Below are 17,477 nucleotides of genomic sequence, written 5' to 3'. Positions count from 1 at the left end.
TGGTGCCCAACGCCAGGCCAAGGGGCCACGGGCACAAGCTGGAACACGGGAAGCTCCCCCTGAACATGAGGACAAACCCCTTCCCTGTGCGGGTGCCAGAGCAGGGGCACAGGCTGCCCAGAGAGGCTGTGGGGTCCCTTCCCTGGGGACATTCACCCCCCGCCTGGACGTGGCCCTGTGCCCCTGCTCTGGGGGTGCCTGCTCAAGCAGCGGTGGGACGGGGTGAGCTCCAGAGGGCCCTTCCAACCCCCTCTATTCTGTGCTCCTGTGATTCCTGCCCCGGCTCCTCTGTCCCCAGGACAGATCCTGCTGAAGGGAGCCGAGAGTGGCCCTGCTGGCACCCGGGGCGGCAGGGAGCTAAGGTGAAACCCAGCACAAAAGCCAGGTTTCTTCAGAAAATAGCCCAAAAAGGAAAAGCTGGAGTGGCCTGTGGGCTGTGGACCATCCTTGGCATGCTGGTGAACCTCAGCACAGCCCCAAGGCAGAACGGTAACAGCTCTGCCTTGCTCAGCCTTGCAGCTCAGCCAAACCTCCGCCATCGCCCCCAGTGCTTTGGTTGCCGGAGCCCAGTGGCGGGCAGCTGCCTGCCCAAGACCCACCGGCTGGCCAGTGGCCCTCAGCCCGAGGGATGGACGCCAGACAACCTGTGGCTTCACAGCCCATAGGGATGGATTTTACACTCTGAACACTCTAAGACTGTTTTTAAAGAGAAGGACTGATGCTCAGCTGAGAACTGGGATTATTTATTGTTTTCCTCCCACAGGGGGAGGGCACAGCAGCCTCCTGCGAGGACAGACACAACCGTCCCTTGGGTAGTGCATGGGGATGCACGCACTGCATCCTCAGTCTGACAGAGATGAAGTGTTGTAGGACGCTTTCTTCAAAGTCTCCAGGAAGAACTGCTCATCCTCTAAGAAATCACGGTCCTGAGAAGAGAGGGATGGATGGGATGGATATCAGAGTGCCACAGAAACGGGGTCACAGCCTGGGGTGTCCCTCGTGAGTGAGGGAAGTATCCCAAACCCTCCTTCATGCCATGAGCAGGTTCCCATTTGTGGTACCCCCTGGGGTGTACAGGCTCCCCCCCAGAGCCCACAGCCTCACACTCTGAGCAAGACCCACAGAAGAAGCCTTAAAGAGAATCCCCACCTTGTGGCCATCAGGCCCGAATCAGGCTTCACCCAGCCCTGCTCCCACCCAGCTCATCTGAAGCCCCTCCAGCCCCGCTCTCCCCACCGCCTCACCTGCTGGGCCCTGTGTTTCAGCAGCAGCAGCTTGGCGTAGAGCTCGGTGGGGCCGGCCATGGCCAGGCTTTCCCTGCTACCCCCCGGGCTGTGCCGAGGGAGCACCCTGACGGGAGGCAAAAAGCCTGGAACGAGAGCCCGAGCATATGGTGCCGCCACTGTCAGAGGAACTGCAGACAGAGACAACAGGGCATTCCTTTTTTTGCTGCCTGTATGTCCCTGCAGCAGGGTCCTCCCCAGCCTCCCAGTGCAAACAGGCTTTAACCCAGGTACCTGTCCCTTCCTGCCCCCTCTACCCCTCCTCCTGGCTCAGAGAGCTGCACTGAGCTCCTTCGGAGGACGAGAAGGCCAACACCAACTCACATCTAAGGTTTATACACAGGGGAACTAAACCAGCCCCCTGGAACATCCCAAGCCTCCTGAGAAGTGGAATACAAGTGCAGCTGCCCCCCAGCACGTCCCTTCCCATTAGCAGCATGCAGGAAGCCTTACACAGCGTGCTGGAGAGGCCGTTCGTAGGGGCACCGAGGTCCTGGTCTGCGGTCAGCAGCATCACAGGTTTGTTGGGCAGCTCCTCACGTAGCTGTTCGAGCTGTCTCCTCTGGTGAGCCATGCTCAGCCGCTCCTGCCCCGTCCCCAGAGAAAGAGAGAGAAGCTGTTGGCAAAGGTTCAGGTCCTTGGCACGGCAGCCTCAGGCCGAGAAGGGAAGGCGAGGGGGTATTTACCTGGTGCAGACGCTGTTCCTGCTGCTTCAGCTGCTCCAGGTGCTGCTGCATGACCTGCAACTTGGTCTCGTGCTCAGACTCCATCCTGCATGCCTCCTTCAGGGCTCGCTCCCCTTCCTCGTACTTTTGGGATGAGAGCTGCAATGCAGAGTGGCTGGGGAGGCTGGGGACAGGGACCCTCGCGGCCCCAAGGCAGGGCTCCTTTGTGCATCCCCTTATTCCCCTCCCAGGACAGGATTAGGATTCCTGACTTCAGGAGAGGTGTGAAGCCCCGGCTTTGCTGCCAGCCCCTGTACAGCTGTGAACCTCAGCGCAGCTGCTCCACTTACCTTGGTCATGCTTTTAATCTCCTCCTCCCGCTGCCGGATGCGCAGTGCAGCCCCGTTCACCTTCTCCTTCTCCAGCCTCAGCTCCTGCCAGGCCTCATCCAGCAGCTCCCTGTCCCTCGCCAGCTGCTCCTCCTTGGCTTTCAGCTCACGGCCCCGGATCTTCAGCTCTGCCTGCTCCTAGGATGGGCACGGAGGAAACTGAGGCATTATCTGCCCTGTCCTGGACACTACCTCATGTCTTCCCAAGTGACGGGAGAGATCTGCCCCTGCTGAGCTCCTTGTGTGCACCAGTTTGGGTGCAGAGCAACAATACCAGGCGCCCAAGCAGTGCCTTCATCCACCCACCCTTGGGGTCCGGGGCTGGCAGAGCTGGGATTGTACAGACGCACGCACATACACACACACTCCCTCCCCAGAAAGGACGGAGCCCCTCACCACGTTGCACACCCTAAAACATGCTCAAGGCACGGCAGTTTGTCACCAGCAGAAATATCCAGCCGGAATGGTTATTTTCCACCCTGGTAGTCCTTAAAAGCACAGCTCTGCTGCACTGTCTGTGCCACACATCCCCTCTGGGCAGCCCCCGAGGGGAGCAGAACTGGCTCTGGACACATCCCCACGGCACGGGGAGGTTTTGCTTAACCCACCACGGGAGCTTCCTCTCACCAGACTTAAAACGGAGGCGGCTGTGCCTGATCTGGCTGCCCAAACTCCTCAAGGTAAAGGGGAGAGGCAGAGGTGACTGATGCTCCAGTTAATACCTAAATCAGGCTGGTGGAGGCTGCTCCTGGAAGAGCCTGATTCTCACCACCCGGAGTGACACCTCTGTCTTAAGACCTGAAGGCAGCACTGAACATCTGCCCTGTGGGCAGGACCCATCCATGAGCCCGCCAAGCCGTGCTGGACGCCACGGGAAGGGGCTCTGCTGCAGTACCTTGGCCAGGCTCATGATGGTGCCCTCCCTCTGGGAGTCCATCTGCAGGGCTCGGTCCATGTCACGCTCCATCCGCTCCTTGCTCAGCTGCTGCCGAGTGTGAAATTCAGCCCACTCGGCCGCCAGCTTCCGTCGCTCCTCCGAGCACTTCTGCATCACCGACTTCTGCTCCTCCAGCAAAGCGCTCTGGAGAGCATTGCAAGAGAGGGAGAGAGAAAGCACTAAGTCCTGTTCACCGTAGGATTCTTCTCCTTTAACCCATCTCTGCCACTAAACCGCATGTAACATCCAGAGGTTGGTTCGAGCTCAAGGCGCCTGGCGGGAACCCTGCACGGAGAGCTCTGGCCCCGCGCCCCTCGAGAACCAGCACGCATCACGCACGCACACAGCATCCATGTGCCAGAGCGTTGGTCTGATTGCGACTCGCCGTGCGACCAGGCCTGGGACTGAGGAGGCAGAGGGCAGAGGAAGGATGCTGCGGCCCAGCACCCAGCTCGTTCCTCCACCACAGACCAGTGCAACCCCGCTCAGACTCACGGGACATGTGAAAAGCACCTGGAGATGTCCGCCCCACCTCACCTTCGCCCTCTCCAGCTCTGCTCGCTCCATGGAGAGCTGCTGGGTCATGACTCGCCGCTGCTCCTCCAGCGAGTGCTGCAGTGACTCCACTTTGGATTGCTCCGCCGTCGCCCTCCATCGCTCCTGGGTTCAGACACAGAGGAGAGACAGATGCCAGGTCAGGGACCTCCAGTGGAAAGACGTACGCCCCATACCCAGAGAGGGGGGCTGACCCAAGCAGAGGACACAGCGCGGGCTCACCTGCTCCAGCAGCCGAGTCTGCTCGCCCAGTCGGGCCTCCATTTTAGCGATGACCTCCTGGAGTCGGCTCCGCTCCTCCTCCATGTCCCTCTGCTGCTGCGACAGCCTGTCCTGGAGCACTGGGGAGAGGCAGCAGCAGGGCCATGAGCAGCGTGAGGTGGGAAACCCCACTCTGTCCACCCCATATTCACAGAAGAACTGCACGCATTTGTGCTCATCACCTTCTGCACATCCCCAGGGTGCCGTTTTGTAAAGGGGAGACCCTGAGATGCCCAGTGACCAAAGGAGGCAAGGCTTTGGCCAGCCACAGCTCCCAGCCTCTGGCTGACTCGGAGCAACTTCTCCCTGTTTCCCAGGTGTCCTCAGCCCCAGCAGGGACCCCGCAGCCGTTTCGGCACAGAGGAATGGCAGACGTACCCTTGAGCTGCCTGTCGCGCTGCCGTGCCCCCATGGCCAGCTCCTGGGAGGTGGTGTGGTGCGTGGCCTCCACCTTGTGCGAGAGGTCGTGCAGGTCGCTGGAGAACTTCTCCATCTGCTCAATGACACCATTCAGAGACCTGCAGGGAGGAGCGAGGGGAGAGGGTCACCCCCGTGCAATCACTTCACCTCACCATGATGGAGAGGGGGATGTGTGGTGGGCCAAAGGCTGGGCAGCCCTGCCCTGAACCTCTCTGGGTCATAGCAGAGCACTAGGAAGATGTAGCTGCTGCTTAGGGGAGTACTACATATATTAAAGAGCTTAGCAACCCTGCAGGCAGTGGGTGGGAGAGGGGATGGCCCCTGTTGCCACGGTCCGAGGCTGGTTCCCCGCAGGACAGGGACCACGGCCAGGGACCAATGTGGGGACACGACGCCGGCCATCGGTACCTGGTGTGCGAAGTGGCGCTGGTCAGCGCATCGATCTCCTGGTCTTTCAGCCGCTTCAGCCGCTGGAGCTGCTCTTCGTGGTCTTTGCGCATCTCCTGGACAGACGCCCTGCGGGACACGGGGAAGGAGCCCGCCCCGAGCTGTTACAAACCAGAGCTCCCCGTGACGGGCACCAGGGAAGAGGCTTGGTCGTGGGGCTGAGAACCAGGCCCCAGGAACCAAGCTGGCATGGTGGTCTGTCACGGGGTATCCCACTGACACTTGGGATCGACCACATTTAGGGGTTACGACCTTCCCTACCAAACACTGATTTCTCATTGACCCAAATGAGTGGACATCAGTGATCTGAATAAAAGGGATTTTGGGGAGACAGAACACTGGGTTCAGCATCTTTCAAAACACAGTGCATTCACTTTGAAATGATGTCTCAGTCCTGTGCCCACCTATGAACCAAATCCCCACTCCAAAAGCCACTGACCTGCCCACAACCCAGTGCTTCTGGAGCCTGATTTCTCCTTTCACCGTGTCCCCGTGCCCTGGTTCCATTGCCAAAAAAGGGGAACTAGCCCCACGTGCGTGCCGCTCTCACCTCTGCAGCTCCTGCAGCCGCTCCAGCTCCAGCGTGCTCCGCTGCTCCAGCACGGCCAGGCGCTGCTGGTGTTGTGCCACCAGCTCCGCCCGTGCCTGCTCCGCATCCTGGCTCTGCGACAGCAGCTGAGCTGCCAGCTGCTCCTTCTCCCGCCGCAGCCTCTCCTCCCGCTGCCCGTAGGTCTCCTCCACCACCTTCACCCGGCTCCTGCCCGGAGAGGTCACAGCAAGGAAGAAGCGTTGCTTTCATGGCAATACCCGGCACTCTCCACCCGCAGTGCACAGGTCGGTGTCGCTGTCTGCATGGGGACACATACAGACTCTCCGCAGCCTGAGCCCTGAACCCTGCTGCTGGTGCCCTGGTTGGGGACGTGCTGGCAATGGCACTGGCCCCTCCTTCTTGTCACCCATGGGGCAGTGCTGGTGCAAGTGGACCCCCACTTTGGCTCACCTGGGAGCTGCTCTCTGCCCCCACCACGTCCACATCGACATGGCTCTGTGCCTGCCCACCCCAGGGATGGATCTGGGAAGCGACCAGCACTCCCACCCCAGGGGAGATGGACAGGGCTGTAGGCAAGGACCTGGCAGAGGAGGGGAACACAGGCAAGAGCCTGGTACCTGTGGGCGCTCTCAAGGAGATCCAGGTCCTCTTGGTGCCGCTGCTGGAGACTCTCTAGCAACAGCTTGTGCTGTGTCCGCTCCAGCTCCAGTGTCCGGACCTGCCGGGCACCCAGGGAGAAGGACGGTCCTTGTGCTGCCCCAGGGACAGAACTCCCCCTGCAGCACTTGGTGGCCGCAGGCATCTCTGGATAGGGAGGTTTCTCCTCTTTCCCCTGTCCCCCTGATGCTATTTGGAGCAGACTTGGCCCCTTCTCCTCCCCCTGGGTCACCCATGGTCTCCCATCCAGCAGGCGGTGGGGCTCACCCGGCTCTCCAGCTCTGCCACACGGGCCTGGGCGCTGAGCAGCACTGCCTGATAGCCTGATGCATCCTCATAGACCTGGCCCATGGGAGCCCCCAGCCTCTTCTCGTGCAGCAAGCCCAGGGCTGGCGACTCTGCCTACAGGGATGGAGAGAGAAAATTGAGGCCCTTCAGGATCAGTGGCTTTGTGGTGTGGCCATCAGCCCCCATCGAAGGCACATGCCTCACCTGCAGCTGCGGGGCAGCCTGGAGATGTGCTCTGGGTGCGGTAACCTGCGGAGGCACAGGGATGATCTCAGGGAGGTAAAGCCCTGGGGAGAACATCTCCCCCTAGGCTGGGAATGGCGATCTGTCCCCAGCCCACTGCAGTCCCTCCTCTACCCTTCTCCAGCCCAACCCCATTGCCGGCCTGGGTCCCTTCTCCCCAGGTGACACTCAGCAGCCCCCACCCCAGACACAAGCTCCTCCTTCTCTGGGGACAGGCTCAAGGATAAGACCAGGAGTCCTCTGGGAGGGAGCGTGTGTCCTGCCACCAGGGCAGGGCAAGGAGGCCCAGCTAGATGAGAAATGGAGGCTTCAAAGACCAAGCAAGAGCTTCCCTCTCTGTCAAAGGCTCTAATTCCCCCTCAGTTGTCTAGAAACAATCTCAGAGCACCTTCACCACCACACTGGGGAAAAACAGCTGAAGAAAAAGTCCTTTATCAACTGGAGCCTCTGTTGCCTAATTAATATAATATATAGATGCCCGGAGAACTATGCAAATACAGCTCAGGCAATGCAGGGTTGTAAACGCACATGATTTACAAAGCATCCACAATACACGTGCTTTGGCCTGACAAATACAGACTGTGGCATTTCAGGGCTCTCCAAACAAACTGCCTCCATGAACGCAGGCTCCCAGAGATGCAAAGCAGGGCACACCCCTCCTCCTGCCAAGGCAGCGCGACAGAGTTGGATGCCAGCAAGTCGGCAGGGGAGGGCTCGCGATCGCCACCCCAGCCCCGCATCTCCTGGGGGTGTGGGACCAGCAGACCTACCTGAGCGAGCGGGGCAGGGCCCTGCATCTCCTGCTCTCCTGGGAACAAGGCCGTGGGGACTGAAAATTGAACAAGTCCATGATTCAGACATGGCAATGGAACCACCCCCTCCCAGAAGGATGTAGGCCTGGGTCCTGCTCCGCTCCAGCGGCTGGCGATGGGGACAGAGGGTCAGACATGCTTGCCCATACCCGCACCCCTACCCCACCCCACCCACGATGGTGGGACTCTGATCCACAGAGTAAGCCTAGGGGCAAAGCACAGCTCCTCCTCCATCCCCATCACCTAAGGAGGCAGCTGGGTCCCCTAAGGTTCTTTCAGTGGCTTCTGAGCTGATGCACAGCCTCAGCCCAGGGCAGGAGGGGGTCTTCTAGCACACAGCACTAGTAGGACAAGCATGGGGGCAGCAGGAGGGAAGGGGGAGAGAACAAGGACAGCAAGAACTTATGCCCACACCAGAGAGAGCAAGTCCCTTGCAGCCCTCCGATACCCCAAAGGCAGCGCTGCGGAGCTCAGCGTGCCCCAGCACGATGTCCCCACCACGGCACGAAATGGGGACGGTGGGATCCTGCAGCTCAGCAGCCCGCTCTGACAACAGCTGGTCAAGGCCTGGGCAGCCTTCACATGGCCAAGGGCAATGCTGCGGCTCCTGCCTTTTTTTTTCCTGCAGGGCAGGGGAACCCTCTCTGCATACTGCTGCCCAAACCACCCAGCCACACGAAACGTACCCAGGCTGCTGGCGCCTCTGGAGGGATCCCCCTTCGCCGCCTCCGAAGGGTGAGCTGTGGCTCGCTTCGCGGTGCTGAGCCGGGGGACCAGCTGCCTGCGTGGGCACAGACACACGAGTGATGTGCAGCGGCGTCACAGCTCAGGGAGAGGCACACAGGCGTTATCCCGCTTGGCATTTCTTTAAGTTTAAAGCTTGGCTTTTTCCACTCTGATCAAACAGGCAAAAGTCTGACGATCCTTCAGAGCTGCCTTCCCTCCCAGTGACAGAGTCCCAGACCAAAGTGATCCCTGCTAGCTGCCAGCAATCCCCATTCCCCCATCTCACCCACGCAGCTGCTTTCTGCAGGAAATCTCACCCACAGAGGACGCCTGAAATGTGAAGGAGGCCTTACCCAGAGCCATCTGCGCTCGCTGCCTTGTCCGACAGGGCAGCTGCCTGCTGCGGTGCTCCTGTGGAGGTGTCTGCCTGGCTGCAAGCAAAAACCATCCTATGAGGGAGAGCCCAGGAGGTGATGAAAGACAAGACCCTTTCCCCCAACATCTGTCCCTGCCTTGCAGGTGAAAGCATCTGTCCCACTCCGCTGTGGCAGGATTCAGCCTTCTGGCTGCAGAGGGAGCAAAGACACCCCAAAACCTCCATCACCGGTGTTCCTCCTTGCTGCATCCACCCCCGTCCCCTGGGCAGCCGCAGCCCCAGCTAACGCAGCCCTGCCCACCATAAACAGCTGTCTGCAACGCACTTCCCAGTCCCATTTGAATGGCAGAAGTCTGAACTTGTGTAAACCCAAACTGAAAGAGGTGGTTTGCCTGGAACTAAGAGGAGTAAAGGGGAACGAAGGCAGGAACGAGGAGCATGGGGGGAGCCTTGGGACTGTGCTGATCCAGGACAGCTCCGCGGGACGCGAGGCAGTGTGTGCAACCTTGGCCACAACTGGAAGGAGAGCCCAGAGGTGTAATGGGACTGTGGGCTGGATCAGTGGGAGAAAGACCCCACGTTATTACCCAAACCTGAGACAAGATAGTGCTTAAAATTAATTTCTTAAATCTGAGCTGAGGGTTTCTGAGCTGTCCTGCTGGAGCAGCTAGGAACAGACAGGAGCACTGCGGCCATCCATCGTGCCTTTACCTGACAGGAGAGCAGGGATCCAGCCCTTCGCCTGCGGCCTCCGAGGGCTTGGCACTTCTCTCCTGGGCCTTCGCCTGTTCTTGGGCTTTCTTGCGAGACAAGGCAGCACTCAGCCAGTTCTCCAGGGGCTCAGGTTTGGCTACTGCCTCCTCCGCAGCCGGGAGCTGGCTGGTGGGGTCGGGCTGCCCAGCTGCGGCAGGGCTGGGGTAGCTGACCGCAGGACTGGCCTTCGCTGGAGACGGCGGCTCCGAATCCATAAAATCCTCATCTTTCAAACCCAGCCAGTCGCCTCCAGCCCTGCTGCCCCGCACAGGGCTCCGGCTGGCTGGAGGAGGAGGTTTAGAGCGGGGCTCTGGTTTTGGTTCGCTGCTGTCCTCAGCTGAAAATCTGCTGCAAGGAGAAGCAGTCACATACCTGCCTGTGAGGGGACCCTGCCTGCTCTGCCACAGGGACAGCGTGGCTGGTGGCTGCAGCGACAGACACACACAGAGCACCATACCTCACTGACTGCCTTCTCGACGGCCGGCCCTCGGGCGTGGAGGCCACCGTGGGCTGGTACGCTCCAAAGACAAAATCCTCCTCGTCCCGAACCTCTTCCTTCTCTGTTCAGACGAGCTTAAGTCAGCACCCAGAGGAGCAGCCAGCTGCAAAGACAGCAGCCCCCCTCTTCCTTCCCTGCAATTCCCACTGGAATCTGGAAAACACTACTAGAAAACATGTTCCCTGGAAGCCCATGAGCAATGTGGCTCCCAGTGTGGCTCCACGTGCCTCCCCAACGTGGCTGGGAAAAGCATCTTTGTTGGGAATCAGACCACGTACGAAAGCAACCGAGTTATGGGTACAGTGGAAATGCTCCCAGGCTGCCTCAAGGGCAGAGTACAACACCTTTGCATTAGGCACCTTCCCCCCTCCCCACGCGGACTGACAGCCTGTCAGCAACCCTGCTCACCACATTTCCCCTGCAAGGGCATTAGAAATCATTCTTGTTCTCCCAAGCCAATGCAGTCACCTCTGCAGACCTTCCCAGAGCCCCTGGTTGTGCTCACCTGTCTGCTTTTGGTACTTCTTATCCAGTTTAAACTCCCTGCGCTCTCCCGTGCCTGGCTGTTCGAGGATTTTGGCCACGGAGCCTCGTCCCAGCAACTCGTCCAGCTTGGAGCGAGCTGGACGGAGCTCCTCTCTGTTGGGGACAGAGCGGCAGATGGGTTTCTCCAACAGGCAGGGCTGTTTCTCATCACACAGCCTGGCCAGGGCGCTCTGGCTCTTCTCTGTGGAACAAGGCTGCTCTTGCCCCTTTCTGGGACATGCAGGCAGAGGCTCCAGCACCCCCCACCCAGCATGCTGGCACCATCTCAATGCACAAGCCACCCCCAGCTTTCCTCCCACTGCCTCTTCATTGTCCTTACTCCTCCGCCTTCTTTCCCTGCTTCTCATCTCCTTTTGGGCCATTGCCAAATCCCAGTGCATCCATCAGGTCGTCACCATCATCTTCAAACATGAGCTCCTCCCTCCTCCAGACTGGGGCCACGGTGTGCTGGGGCGTCTGGGGTGGGGGCGGCTCTGTGGATGGGATCACACAGGGTGTGTGATCAGAGGGTTTGTTTCGGTTTTTTAATAAGAGATCAAAGCAGCCCTGCCTGCTCTTATCTCTCAGGACCACCTACAAAGTAATTTTTAAATAACTCTTGTCAGTGACCAAATCTCCAAGCACGTGACAAAGTGGCAACGCTCTGCTGCCTGGTCTGTGGCCGTGCATCCACTGATGGGTCATTGCTGGGTGTCACTAACGCTGGGGTTTCCAGCTCTGCCTAACACCAGAGGCTTTTTTAGCTGAGCAAGATTCCAATCAGAAAATTCCTGCCCTGCTTCACCCAAAGTCCCTGCTCCATGAATGCACCTTAGTCTGTGCCCCAACCCACCAGCTGCTACTGGTGTCCAGAGCGGATTTATGGAGGCGAAAGGCGATTTTAGGGGACTATCAGACCCATCAGTGTCCCTGCTGTGGGAACAAGAGGGATGAGTGCCTGTAACACAGCCACAGTGCTGCTGGATCCCACCCAGCGGTGCCCCAGCTGTGGTTTGGTACAGACCAGTGATGCTCTCAGCCACCAGACCCTGACCCAGAAAACTTGTTCTCGCTTGGCCACCTGCAGAACAGGCTAGATGAGGTCAAAGGTAAGATCTGAGCCTCCACTCCCAGAAAAGAAAGGTCAGTTCTGTAACCTGTGGCACACTGGAAATACCAAGCACTCGGTGAGCTGTGTCACAATTAACCCCGTTACCAAGTTGCTCTGTAAATGACCATACTGGTAAATAAGAGATGGGACTAGGTGGCTTTTGATTTAATCAGTTAGGACCTCGCACAAACTAAACCAGGCTGCTGATTCTTTCAACACAAAGACGACGCATCGAGCAACACTGCTTACCCTTCTCTTTGCTCTGTTCTGGTTTTCTCTCAGAACTGCTTTTAGTGCCTGTTGGAGCTGGCTTCTTGGGAGCACCCTGCTCCTCATCAGATAAAAGCCCTGCCAAAGGATCATCTAAATCTGGGAATCATAAAAGAGAATAATAATAAGAACAAACAAAACCAAGGTTATTTAGAACAGTTCTGCACTAAGCCAAGCACTATCCCCCGCCATGTGCACGTGGGGACAGGAGACGGGGCCGCCCAAAGCCATGAATGCAGGTTCTGCAGGGACCTGGGATACCCTTGAGTCTCCCTGAACTTCAAACACTCAGGAGTTACGTTTCTGTTCAGTTTTTCCACATTTTCTTTCTCTTAGGATAAAATAACTCAAAACTTGGGTGCTTTAATGTTTGAACACTGTTTAGGCAAAGAAAAAGGGGAGGAGAAAGCCCACCTAAATCACCTAAAGCCCATTAGTGATTTTAACAGATGCTGATCTTGGTTGAAGCACAAGCTTTAACAACGAGATCCCAGCAGTGCCAGGAAACTGCCCCTGTTTGGAAGCTGGACAGAATACCGCCTGACACAAGGGCTCCCGAGTGTTACAGACAGTCATTAAAAACCAAAGCACATGTGAAAATGCAAATGCCCCCAGGAATTGTCTCCCAGCCCTGTCCTGGGGAGGGCCTCAAATGCAGAGCTGTAATACGTTTTCCTTTGGTCACCTCTGAAGGATTAGGTTTGCACCAGCATCGTAGGGGTGAAGGACTCTGTATCTCATTAACCAGCCAAGCCTTTGGTTAACAGAAAGGCAAGCCATGGGCAAAGAGCAAGGGCAGAGTCCTCAGCTGCCCCCATGCATCTCTGTGCTGAAGCAAAGTGTCATCCTACCTCCAAAGTTAAATTTCTTGTACTGTCGGGAAGCAGGGGGGGATGAGAGTGGCTTCTTCTCCATTACAGGCGCAGACTCTCCTAGAAAGAGAGGCCACAGCTCTCAGAGGCAAGGTGCTGCAGAGATGCCCCTCGCCCACCCTGGCTGAGGTCACTCTTCTAGCAGCAACCCCTTAAAAGCACATATTGCGACATACAGTCCCCCCACAGGCATACGGGGTGGGGATCTCTCTGGAGGGCTCTCCTTGCAAGCAGAGAAGGAGAAAAGGGCCCGGGGAAGTTCAGGGCAGTTCAGGGACTGGCATGTCTTAAATGGGACCCCTCCGGCTCTCCTTCCGCGCAGATCAGGCGGATCCCTGGTCTTTGACCTGTACCAGGGAATGGCCAAATGGTGTTTGGTGGGAGGCGGCAGCGTGGCTGTTGCTGCTGCTGCTGTTAGTGATGTTATCACATCACGACAAGAGGCCGGGCCAGGGATGTCCGAAGGAGAACACATGGCCAGAATAACACTCTGTGTCTGCGACATTCAGACATTCATTTTATGGAATGGAAGAATACACACCCAACTCCTCCTGGTGTCCCCCCACTGGAAACCCAAAAAGGACTAAGAAAAGGATTTGAAGAACAAATCCACTTTTTGTTCCTTATCCTGGAAGAAAATACTTCCTGCTCATTTGGGAACAGACTATAAAAGGAAGAGCAGGATCTCATTTTTACCCTTCTCAGGAGCTAGCAGCTTCCCTGCGGTTTTTACTGCTCCTCCTGAGGAGTCACATTTCCCAGGACCTTTCACAGTTGTCTTCCCTGGACCAGAACTGGGTTTCGATATTCCCAGGAGATCAGCTTCCATGTCGTCCATGTCCTGGAAAGCAAAAGGACAAGGATGGGAGCAGGGTGAGCACTGCTAACGCCTCACCGCTGCTTCTCCCTTCGGAGGCTGCTGCTGGAGGCCATGGCTGCAGCGCATGTGGGGCTGAGATGAAGGATATTTATGCTCTTACCTTCAGGGTCTGCAGCAGAGCTTGCGGGTCTGCATCAGAGGCACTGGATCCCTGCATGCCAAGGGGGGCAGAGATCAGAGACAAGCAGACTTCGGAAACTCCTCACCCCTTGCTTCCACGCCCTGGCTCCTGGTTTTCCTCATTTTATGGAAAGGAAGAATACACGCCCAACTCCTCCTAGTGTCCCCCTCACTGGAAACCCCATGCCTTGATTCCTTTGCTGAGATCCTGCTGCCTCTGGGAGGAGCGCCAGGAACACCCAGGCCATCGCTTTGGGTAAGGGTCCTTCCTATGACACTTTATGTGAAGCGCACCCAGGAAGGCTGGGCTGCGGCACAACGTGGCCCCCTGACTTTGCTCCATGTCATCCCGGGCTCCTGGAAGCCCTTCTCCCACCATCCGCTCACTCCTCCATCCCATCTTCCCCACCCCACAGCGATGCCGGAGAGGGGTTACCTCTGCAGCCATGCTTCATGGTTCATCGCCGATATCCCACTGCTGACTTGGATGGGGTGACAACAGGGGCAAGCCTGGGCTGGCTCAGTCCCAGCCCTCAGGACACCCACACTCTCTCCTGAAATTTGCGCTCACCTCTGCAGCTTCAATGTCCTCTGCAGGGAGTTTTGTGAAGAAATCATCCTCTAGAAAGGACCTGTGACACAAGCCTGGGGGTTAGCAGCACCACACATGGGCTTGGCAAGGGTGCCCTGGGGACAGCCAGGCCAGGTGGTGGGAGGTGGAGGGGACCACATGGGCACACCGTGGCAGCCACATCATACAACAGAAAATGAGGCTAAAATAGCACTGGGATAAAAGCTAGTAGGGCTGGGACTGCTATAGTTAAGCAAGCAACTGTTATAAGGGAGATTTACAGAAGCTGTACAGGGCCGGGAGCACCCGACTCTTGCTGGAAAGCTCCAGGCTCTGGGCTGCCCGTTCCCAAAGGCACTGCAGGTAACGCGCCTTCCCAGGCAATTGCTATCAGGCAGGGAGCAAGGTGGGGAAGCCAAGGACGGGGCAGGTCAGAAGGACCGGGGAGCACAGAGGGATCTTCAAGTGGGAGAGGCTGTGTCTGAAAGGCACTCACTTCTTGCTGGCCTGCGAGCTGGTGCCCCGGGCTCTCCTGCTGCTGCCCCCCGCCAGCTGGGAAGCTCTGGCAGATTTAACAGGGGTTTCATCTGGAAACAAGATAGGGAGAGATTAGGATGATGCACATGGGCATAAGCCTGGCCTAGGCACCCCACAGGGGGATTTGCTGTCTCCCCATGAGCTGCAGAGGCTTTTAATCAGAGATGAACTTCACTTCGCTTCCCCAAGCTGACATCCAACCTATTCAATGGCCTCCGACTCCGGGAAACCCTGATCCCCACTCAGCAACCTGCCTCCTATCCCCCTCCCAACGGGAGCCCCTTGGAGACCAATGGCTGTTGCACCAGCACCTCCTGCTCCCAGGGAGGGGCGTAAGAGCACAAGGATGCTGCCCTTTCAGATGCAAAGAAGGTTCATTTTACCATCATATCCCAGGAGGTCACCAAGCACATCATCAATAGAGCCTGAAAGGAGACAAATTAAAGGTGTTGAGGTAGGTGAGCTCATCAAGCAGGAGTAGAAAAGCTCCCAGTTTCAATACGGCTTGCTTTTTTGAAATCCCCCAGGAATAAAGGTTTGGTCTCAAGCATCACGAGCATAAGGCCAGCACAAGGCTGGTCTAGAGAGAACTGCCAGGACTTGATCCAGTATTTTGTGGATAAAAGATTTGGCTTCACTCAGCCAGAAAGGTGATTTCTTTATCAAGGGAGCCAGCTGCTCAGTTAGTCACTGGCCACAAGCAGCACTTATTCTGAGAGCTCTCACCCCGCAGTAGCTCACAGCCCATGGGCAACCCCAAAAGCACTGCTTCAGTATCAGGGGCTGCAGGAGGCCCCTAAACAAGCAGTTAGGGATTAGGTGAGGGGAAGAATGGAAATAGATGCATATGTTCCCCCTGTACTTGGGAAAGGCCACAAGAAAAGGAATAAAGGACCCCAATAAGCAAATCCACTTGATGTGAGAGGCAGGTGAGTATCTCTCGTTCAGGAACGACACAATGCACTCAACTGCATCTTTCAGACAAGGACCGTGAAACACCTCAGGGGCCAGGGCTGCCACCTGATCCCAGAGTTCCCCCTCCTCAGTCTCACGTGTTCCCAGCAGATCAAAGCTCCTATGGACAGCGAAAGGAAAGCACCCGAGTGTACGTACCTCTTAAACTTTTCTTGGGTTTTGTAGCCTGTGGAGAAAGACAAATTCCCTCGTTAGAAAACAAAGCAAGTCTGACGTGGACTTTCTCAAAACACTAAAGCCAGAGGACAGTTTCTCCAGAGAATCCCACAAACAACAGTGAAGCGTTCCTCCCACCCACGCTGTTTGGGAAATGGCACGTGAAACACAGGGTGCGTGTTCCCAGGCCTGCCTTCATACCCTATCACACTCACCATCGCAGGATCCCAGCCTTCCCCTGCTCTAGCAAGTCCGTTTACAGATGCATCTGATCTCCACCTCCACGTTGCGGGGGATCTAACGCTGTCGATCACATCCACACCAACCTCCTGCCTGCGGGGAGAGGAGGATTTCCCAATTTGCTGTTAAACCAGCTCCCCTCTCCTGCCGGGGGCCCCTCTGCAGCGCGCCAGGCTGGCTCTGAGCTGCTCGGGCCTCTCCAAGCCACTCTAAACAAGGCTTAGTCCGAGTCTTAAAAACAATCTCCTATTCCCCGAAACAGCCTCGAGTTTCTGCAGCAGCTTCTATGGAGAACATCACACCGACACCAAGGCGCGTGGGTCAGAGGGAGCAAACACCACCCGCCCTGCCCCACGCGTGCTGACACCCCCAGGGTGCTGACACCCCCAGGGTGGCTCCTGCTCAGCCCAAAGCCAGCGAAACACCCCAGGGAGCTGGGGCAGGAAGAGGGGAAGGAGGGAAGGAAACCTCATCCCTTTGGGTCCGGCGCGCCCAGGGGATCTCCAACAGGGGCCCACGCAGGAAACAAAGCGGCACCTCTCGGGGTCTGAGCAGGATGAAAGGAGCCCCCCCCAGGTTTCCGACCAGCCAGACCTCCCCCACACCCCACCTCCCTGCATCCCGTTGCCATGGCACCGCTGCCCTCCTGACCCACAGCATCCCTGGCCAGCGCCGGCGCTGCCCTGGACCCCAGCCCCCCGCAGCCCCCAGCCCCTGCCCGCAGCAGCCCGCTCCCGGGACCCACCGCCGCCCCCAGCCCGGGGAAGCGGCAGCCCCGTCCCCGCCGCCCGGCAAGGCCCGGCCCTTCTTGCCGTTCCCTTCCGTTCCCCTCGGGGGCGATGGGAAATGTAGTCCCGCGGGCTCGGGGGCGGGCCGGGAACTTCAGCCGCCGGCAGCCGCCCGCAGCCGGGCCCGGCTCTCCCCGGAGCTTGCAGGAGGGCCCCGGGCGGGGGGCCGAGGGCTGCGGCACCCCCCGGCACCCCGCATCCCCCTCCCCACGTCCTCGAGCAGCAGCAGGACCGTCCCGTTTCCCCACGGGGCCTCCGGGTGCCCGGGGACACCCCGGGGACAGGGATTTTGCTACCCCCACGACATACCTTCGGAGCCAGCAGGCTGGCTTTGGCACAGATAATCAGCCCCGCGGGGCTTTAAAGCCCTGTCTTGGTGTTTAATTGATAATCGCAGCCCTCCTTTCGAGACCCGACAAGGTGCCAGGCAGAGGCCAGGCACTGCGGGGTGTCAGCTCCCACGGGCACAGCCCTTGCGCCGGGTAAGCGCGGCAGCCGCCGCCCCAGCTTAAGCAGGAGGAAACACAGGCTGGGCCTGGGAACCCCCCAGGAGAAGCCATGAATAGCCCAC

General features: G+C 58.2%; 1 protein-coding gene across 8 annotated transcripts; it reads right to left on the bottom strand.

The window, feature by feature from the left end:
• Positions 1–722: 722 nt before the first annotated feature.
• Positions 723–16,971, bottom strand: FBF1 (Fas binding factor 1). 8 transcript variants are annotated; one of them, XM_064466879.1, is made up of 31 exons: positions 16,864–16,970; positions 16,094–16,211; positions 15,861–15,888; positions 15,131–15,172; positions 14,707–14,797; positions 14,211–14,271; positions 13,620–13,670; positions 13,336–13,480; positions 12,619–12,699; positions 11,747–11,866; positions 10,727–10,880; positions 10,367–10,500; positions 9,820–9,922; positions 9,321–9,710; positions 8,587–8,664; positions 8,194–8,288; positions 7,466–7,524; positions 6,657–6,701; positions 6,432–6,566; positions 6,125–6,225; positions 5,508–5,714; positions 4,919–5,026; positions 4,469–4,608; positions 4,052–4,170; positions 3,812–3,934; positions 3,233–3,418; positions 2,299–2,475; positions 1,970–2,107; positions 1,737–1,869; positions 1,245–1,414; positions 723–926 (listed from the first exon to the last, which is right to left on the bottom strand). In XM_064466879.1, the coding sequence occupies exons 2-31, from the start codon at positions 16,094–16,096 to the stop codon at positions 843–845; spliced, it is 3,501 nt and encodes a 1,166-aa protein (XP_064322949.1). In that variant the 5' UTR covers positions 16,097–16,211; positions 16,864–16,970; the 3' UTR covers positions 723–842. The 8 variants fall into 8 exon arrangements, with proteins under 8 accessions (XP_064322949.1, XP_064322951.1, XP_064322950.1 ...); XM_064466881.1 differs by having other exon boundaries at positions 1,245–1,369; XM_064466880.1 differs by having other exon boundaries at positions 9,321–9,707.
• Between the last annotated feature and the right edge of the window lie 506 nt (positions 16,972–17,477).

Source organism: Phalacrocorax carbo, chromosome 16 (genome assembly GCF_963921805.1).
Source record: "Phalacrocorax carbo chromosome 16, bPhaCar2.1, whole genome shotgun sequence".
In the NCBI taxonomy this organism is placed as follows: Eukaryota; Metazoa; Chordata; class Aves; order Suliformes; family Phalacrocoracidae; genus Phalacrocorax; species Phalacrocorax carbo.
The sequence above is the reverse complement of the archived record's forward strand: the minus strand, read 5'-3'. Positions and strand labels throughout refer to the sequence as shown.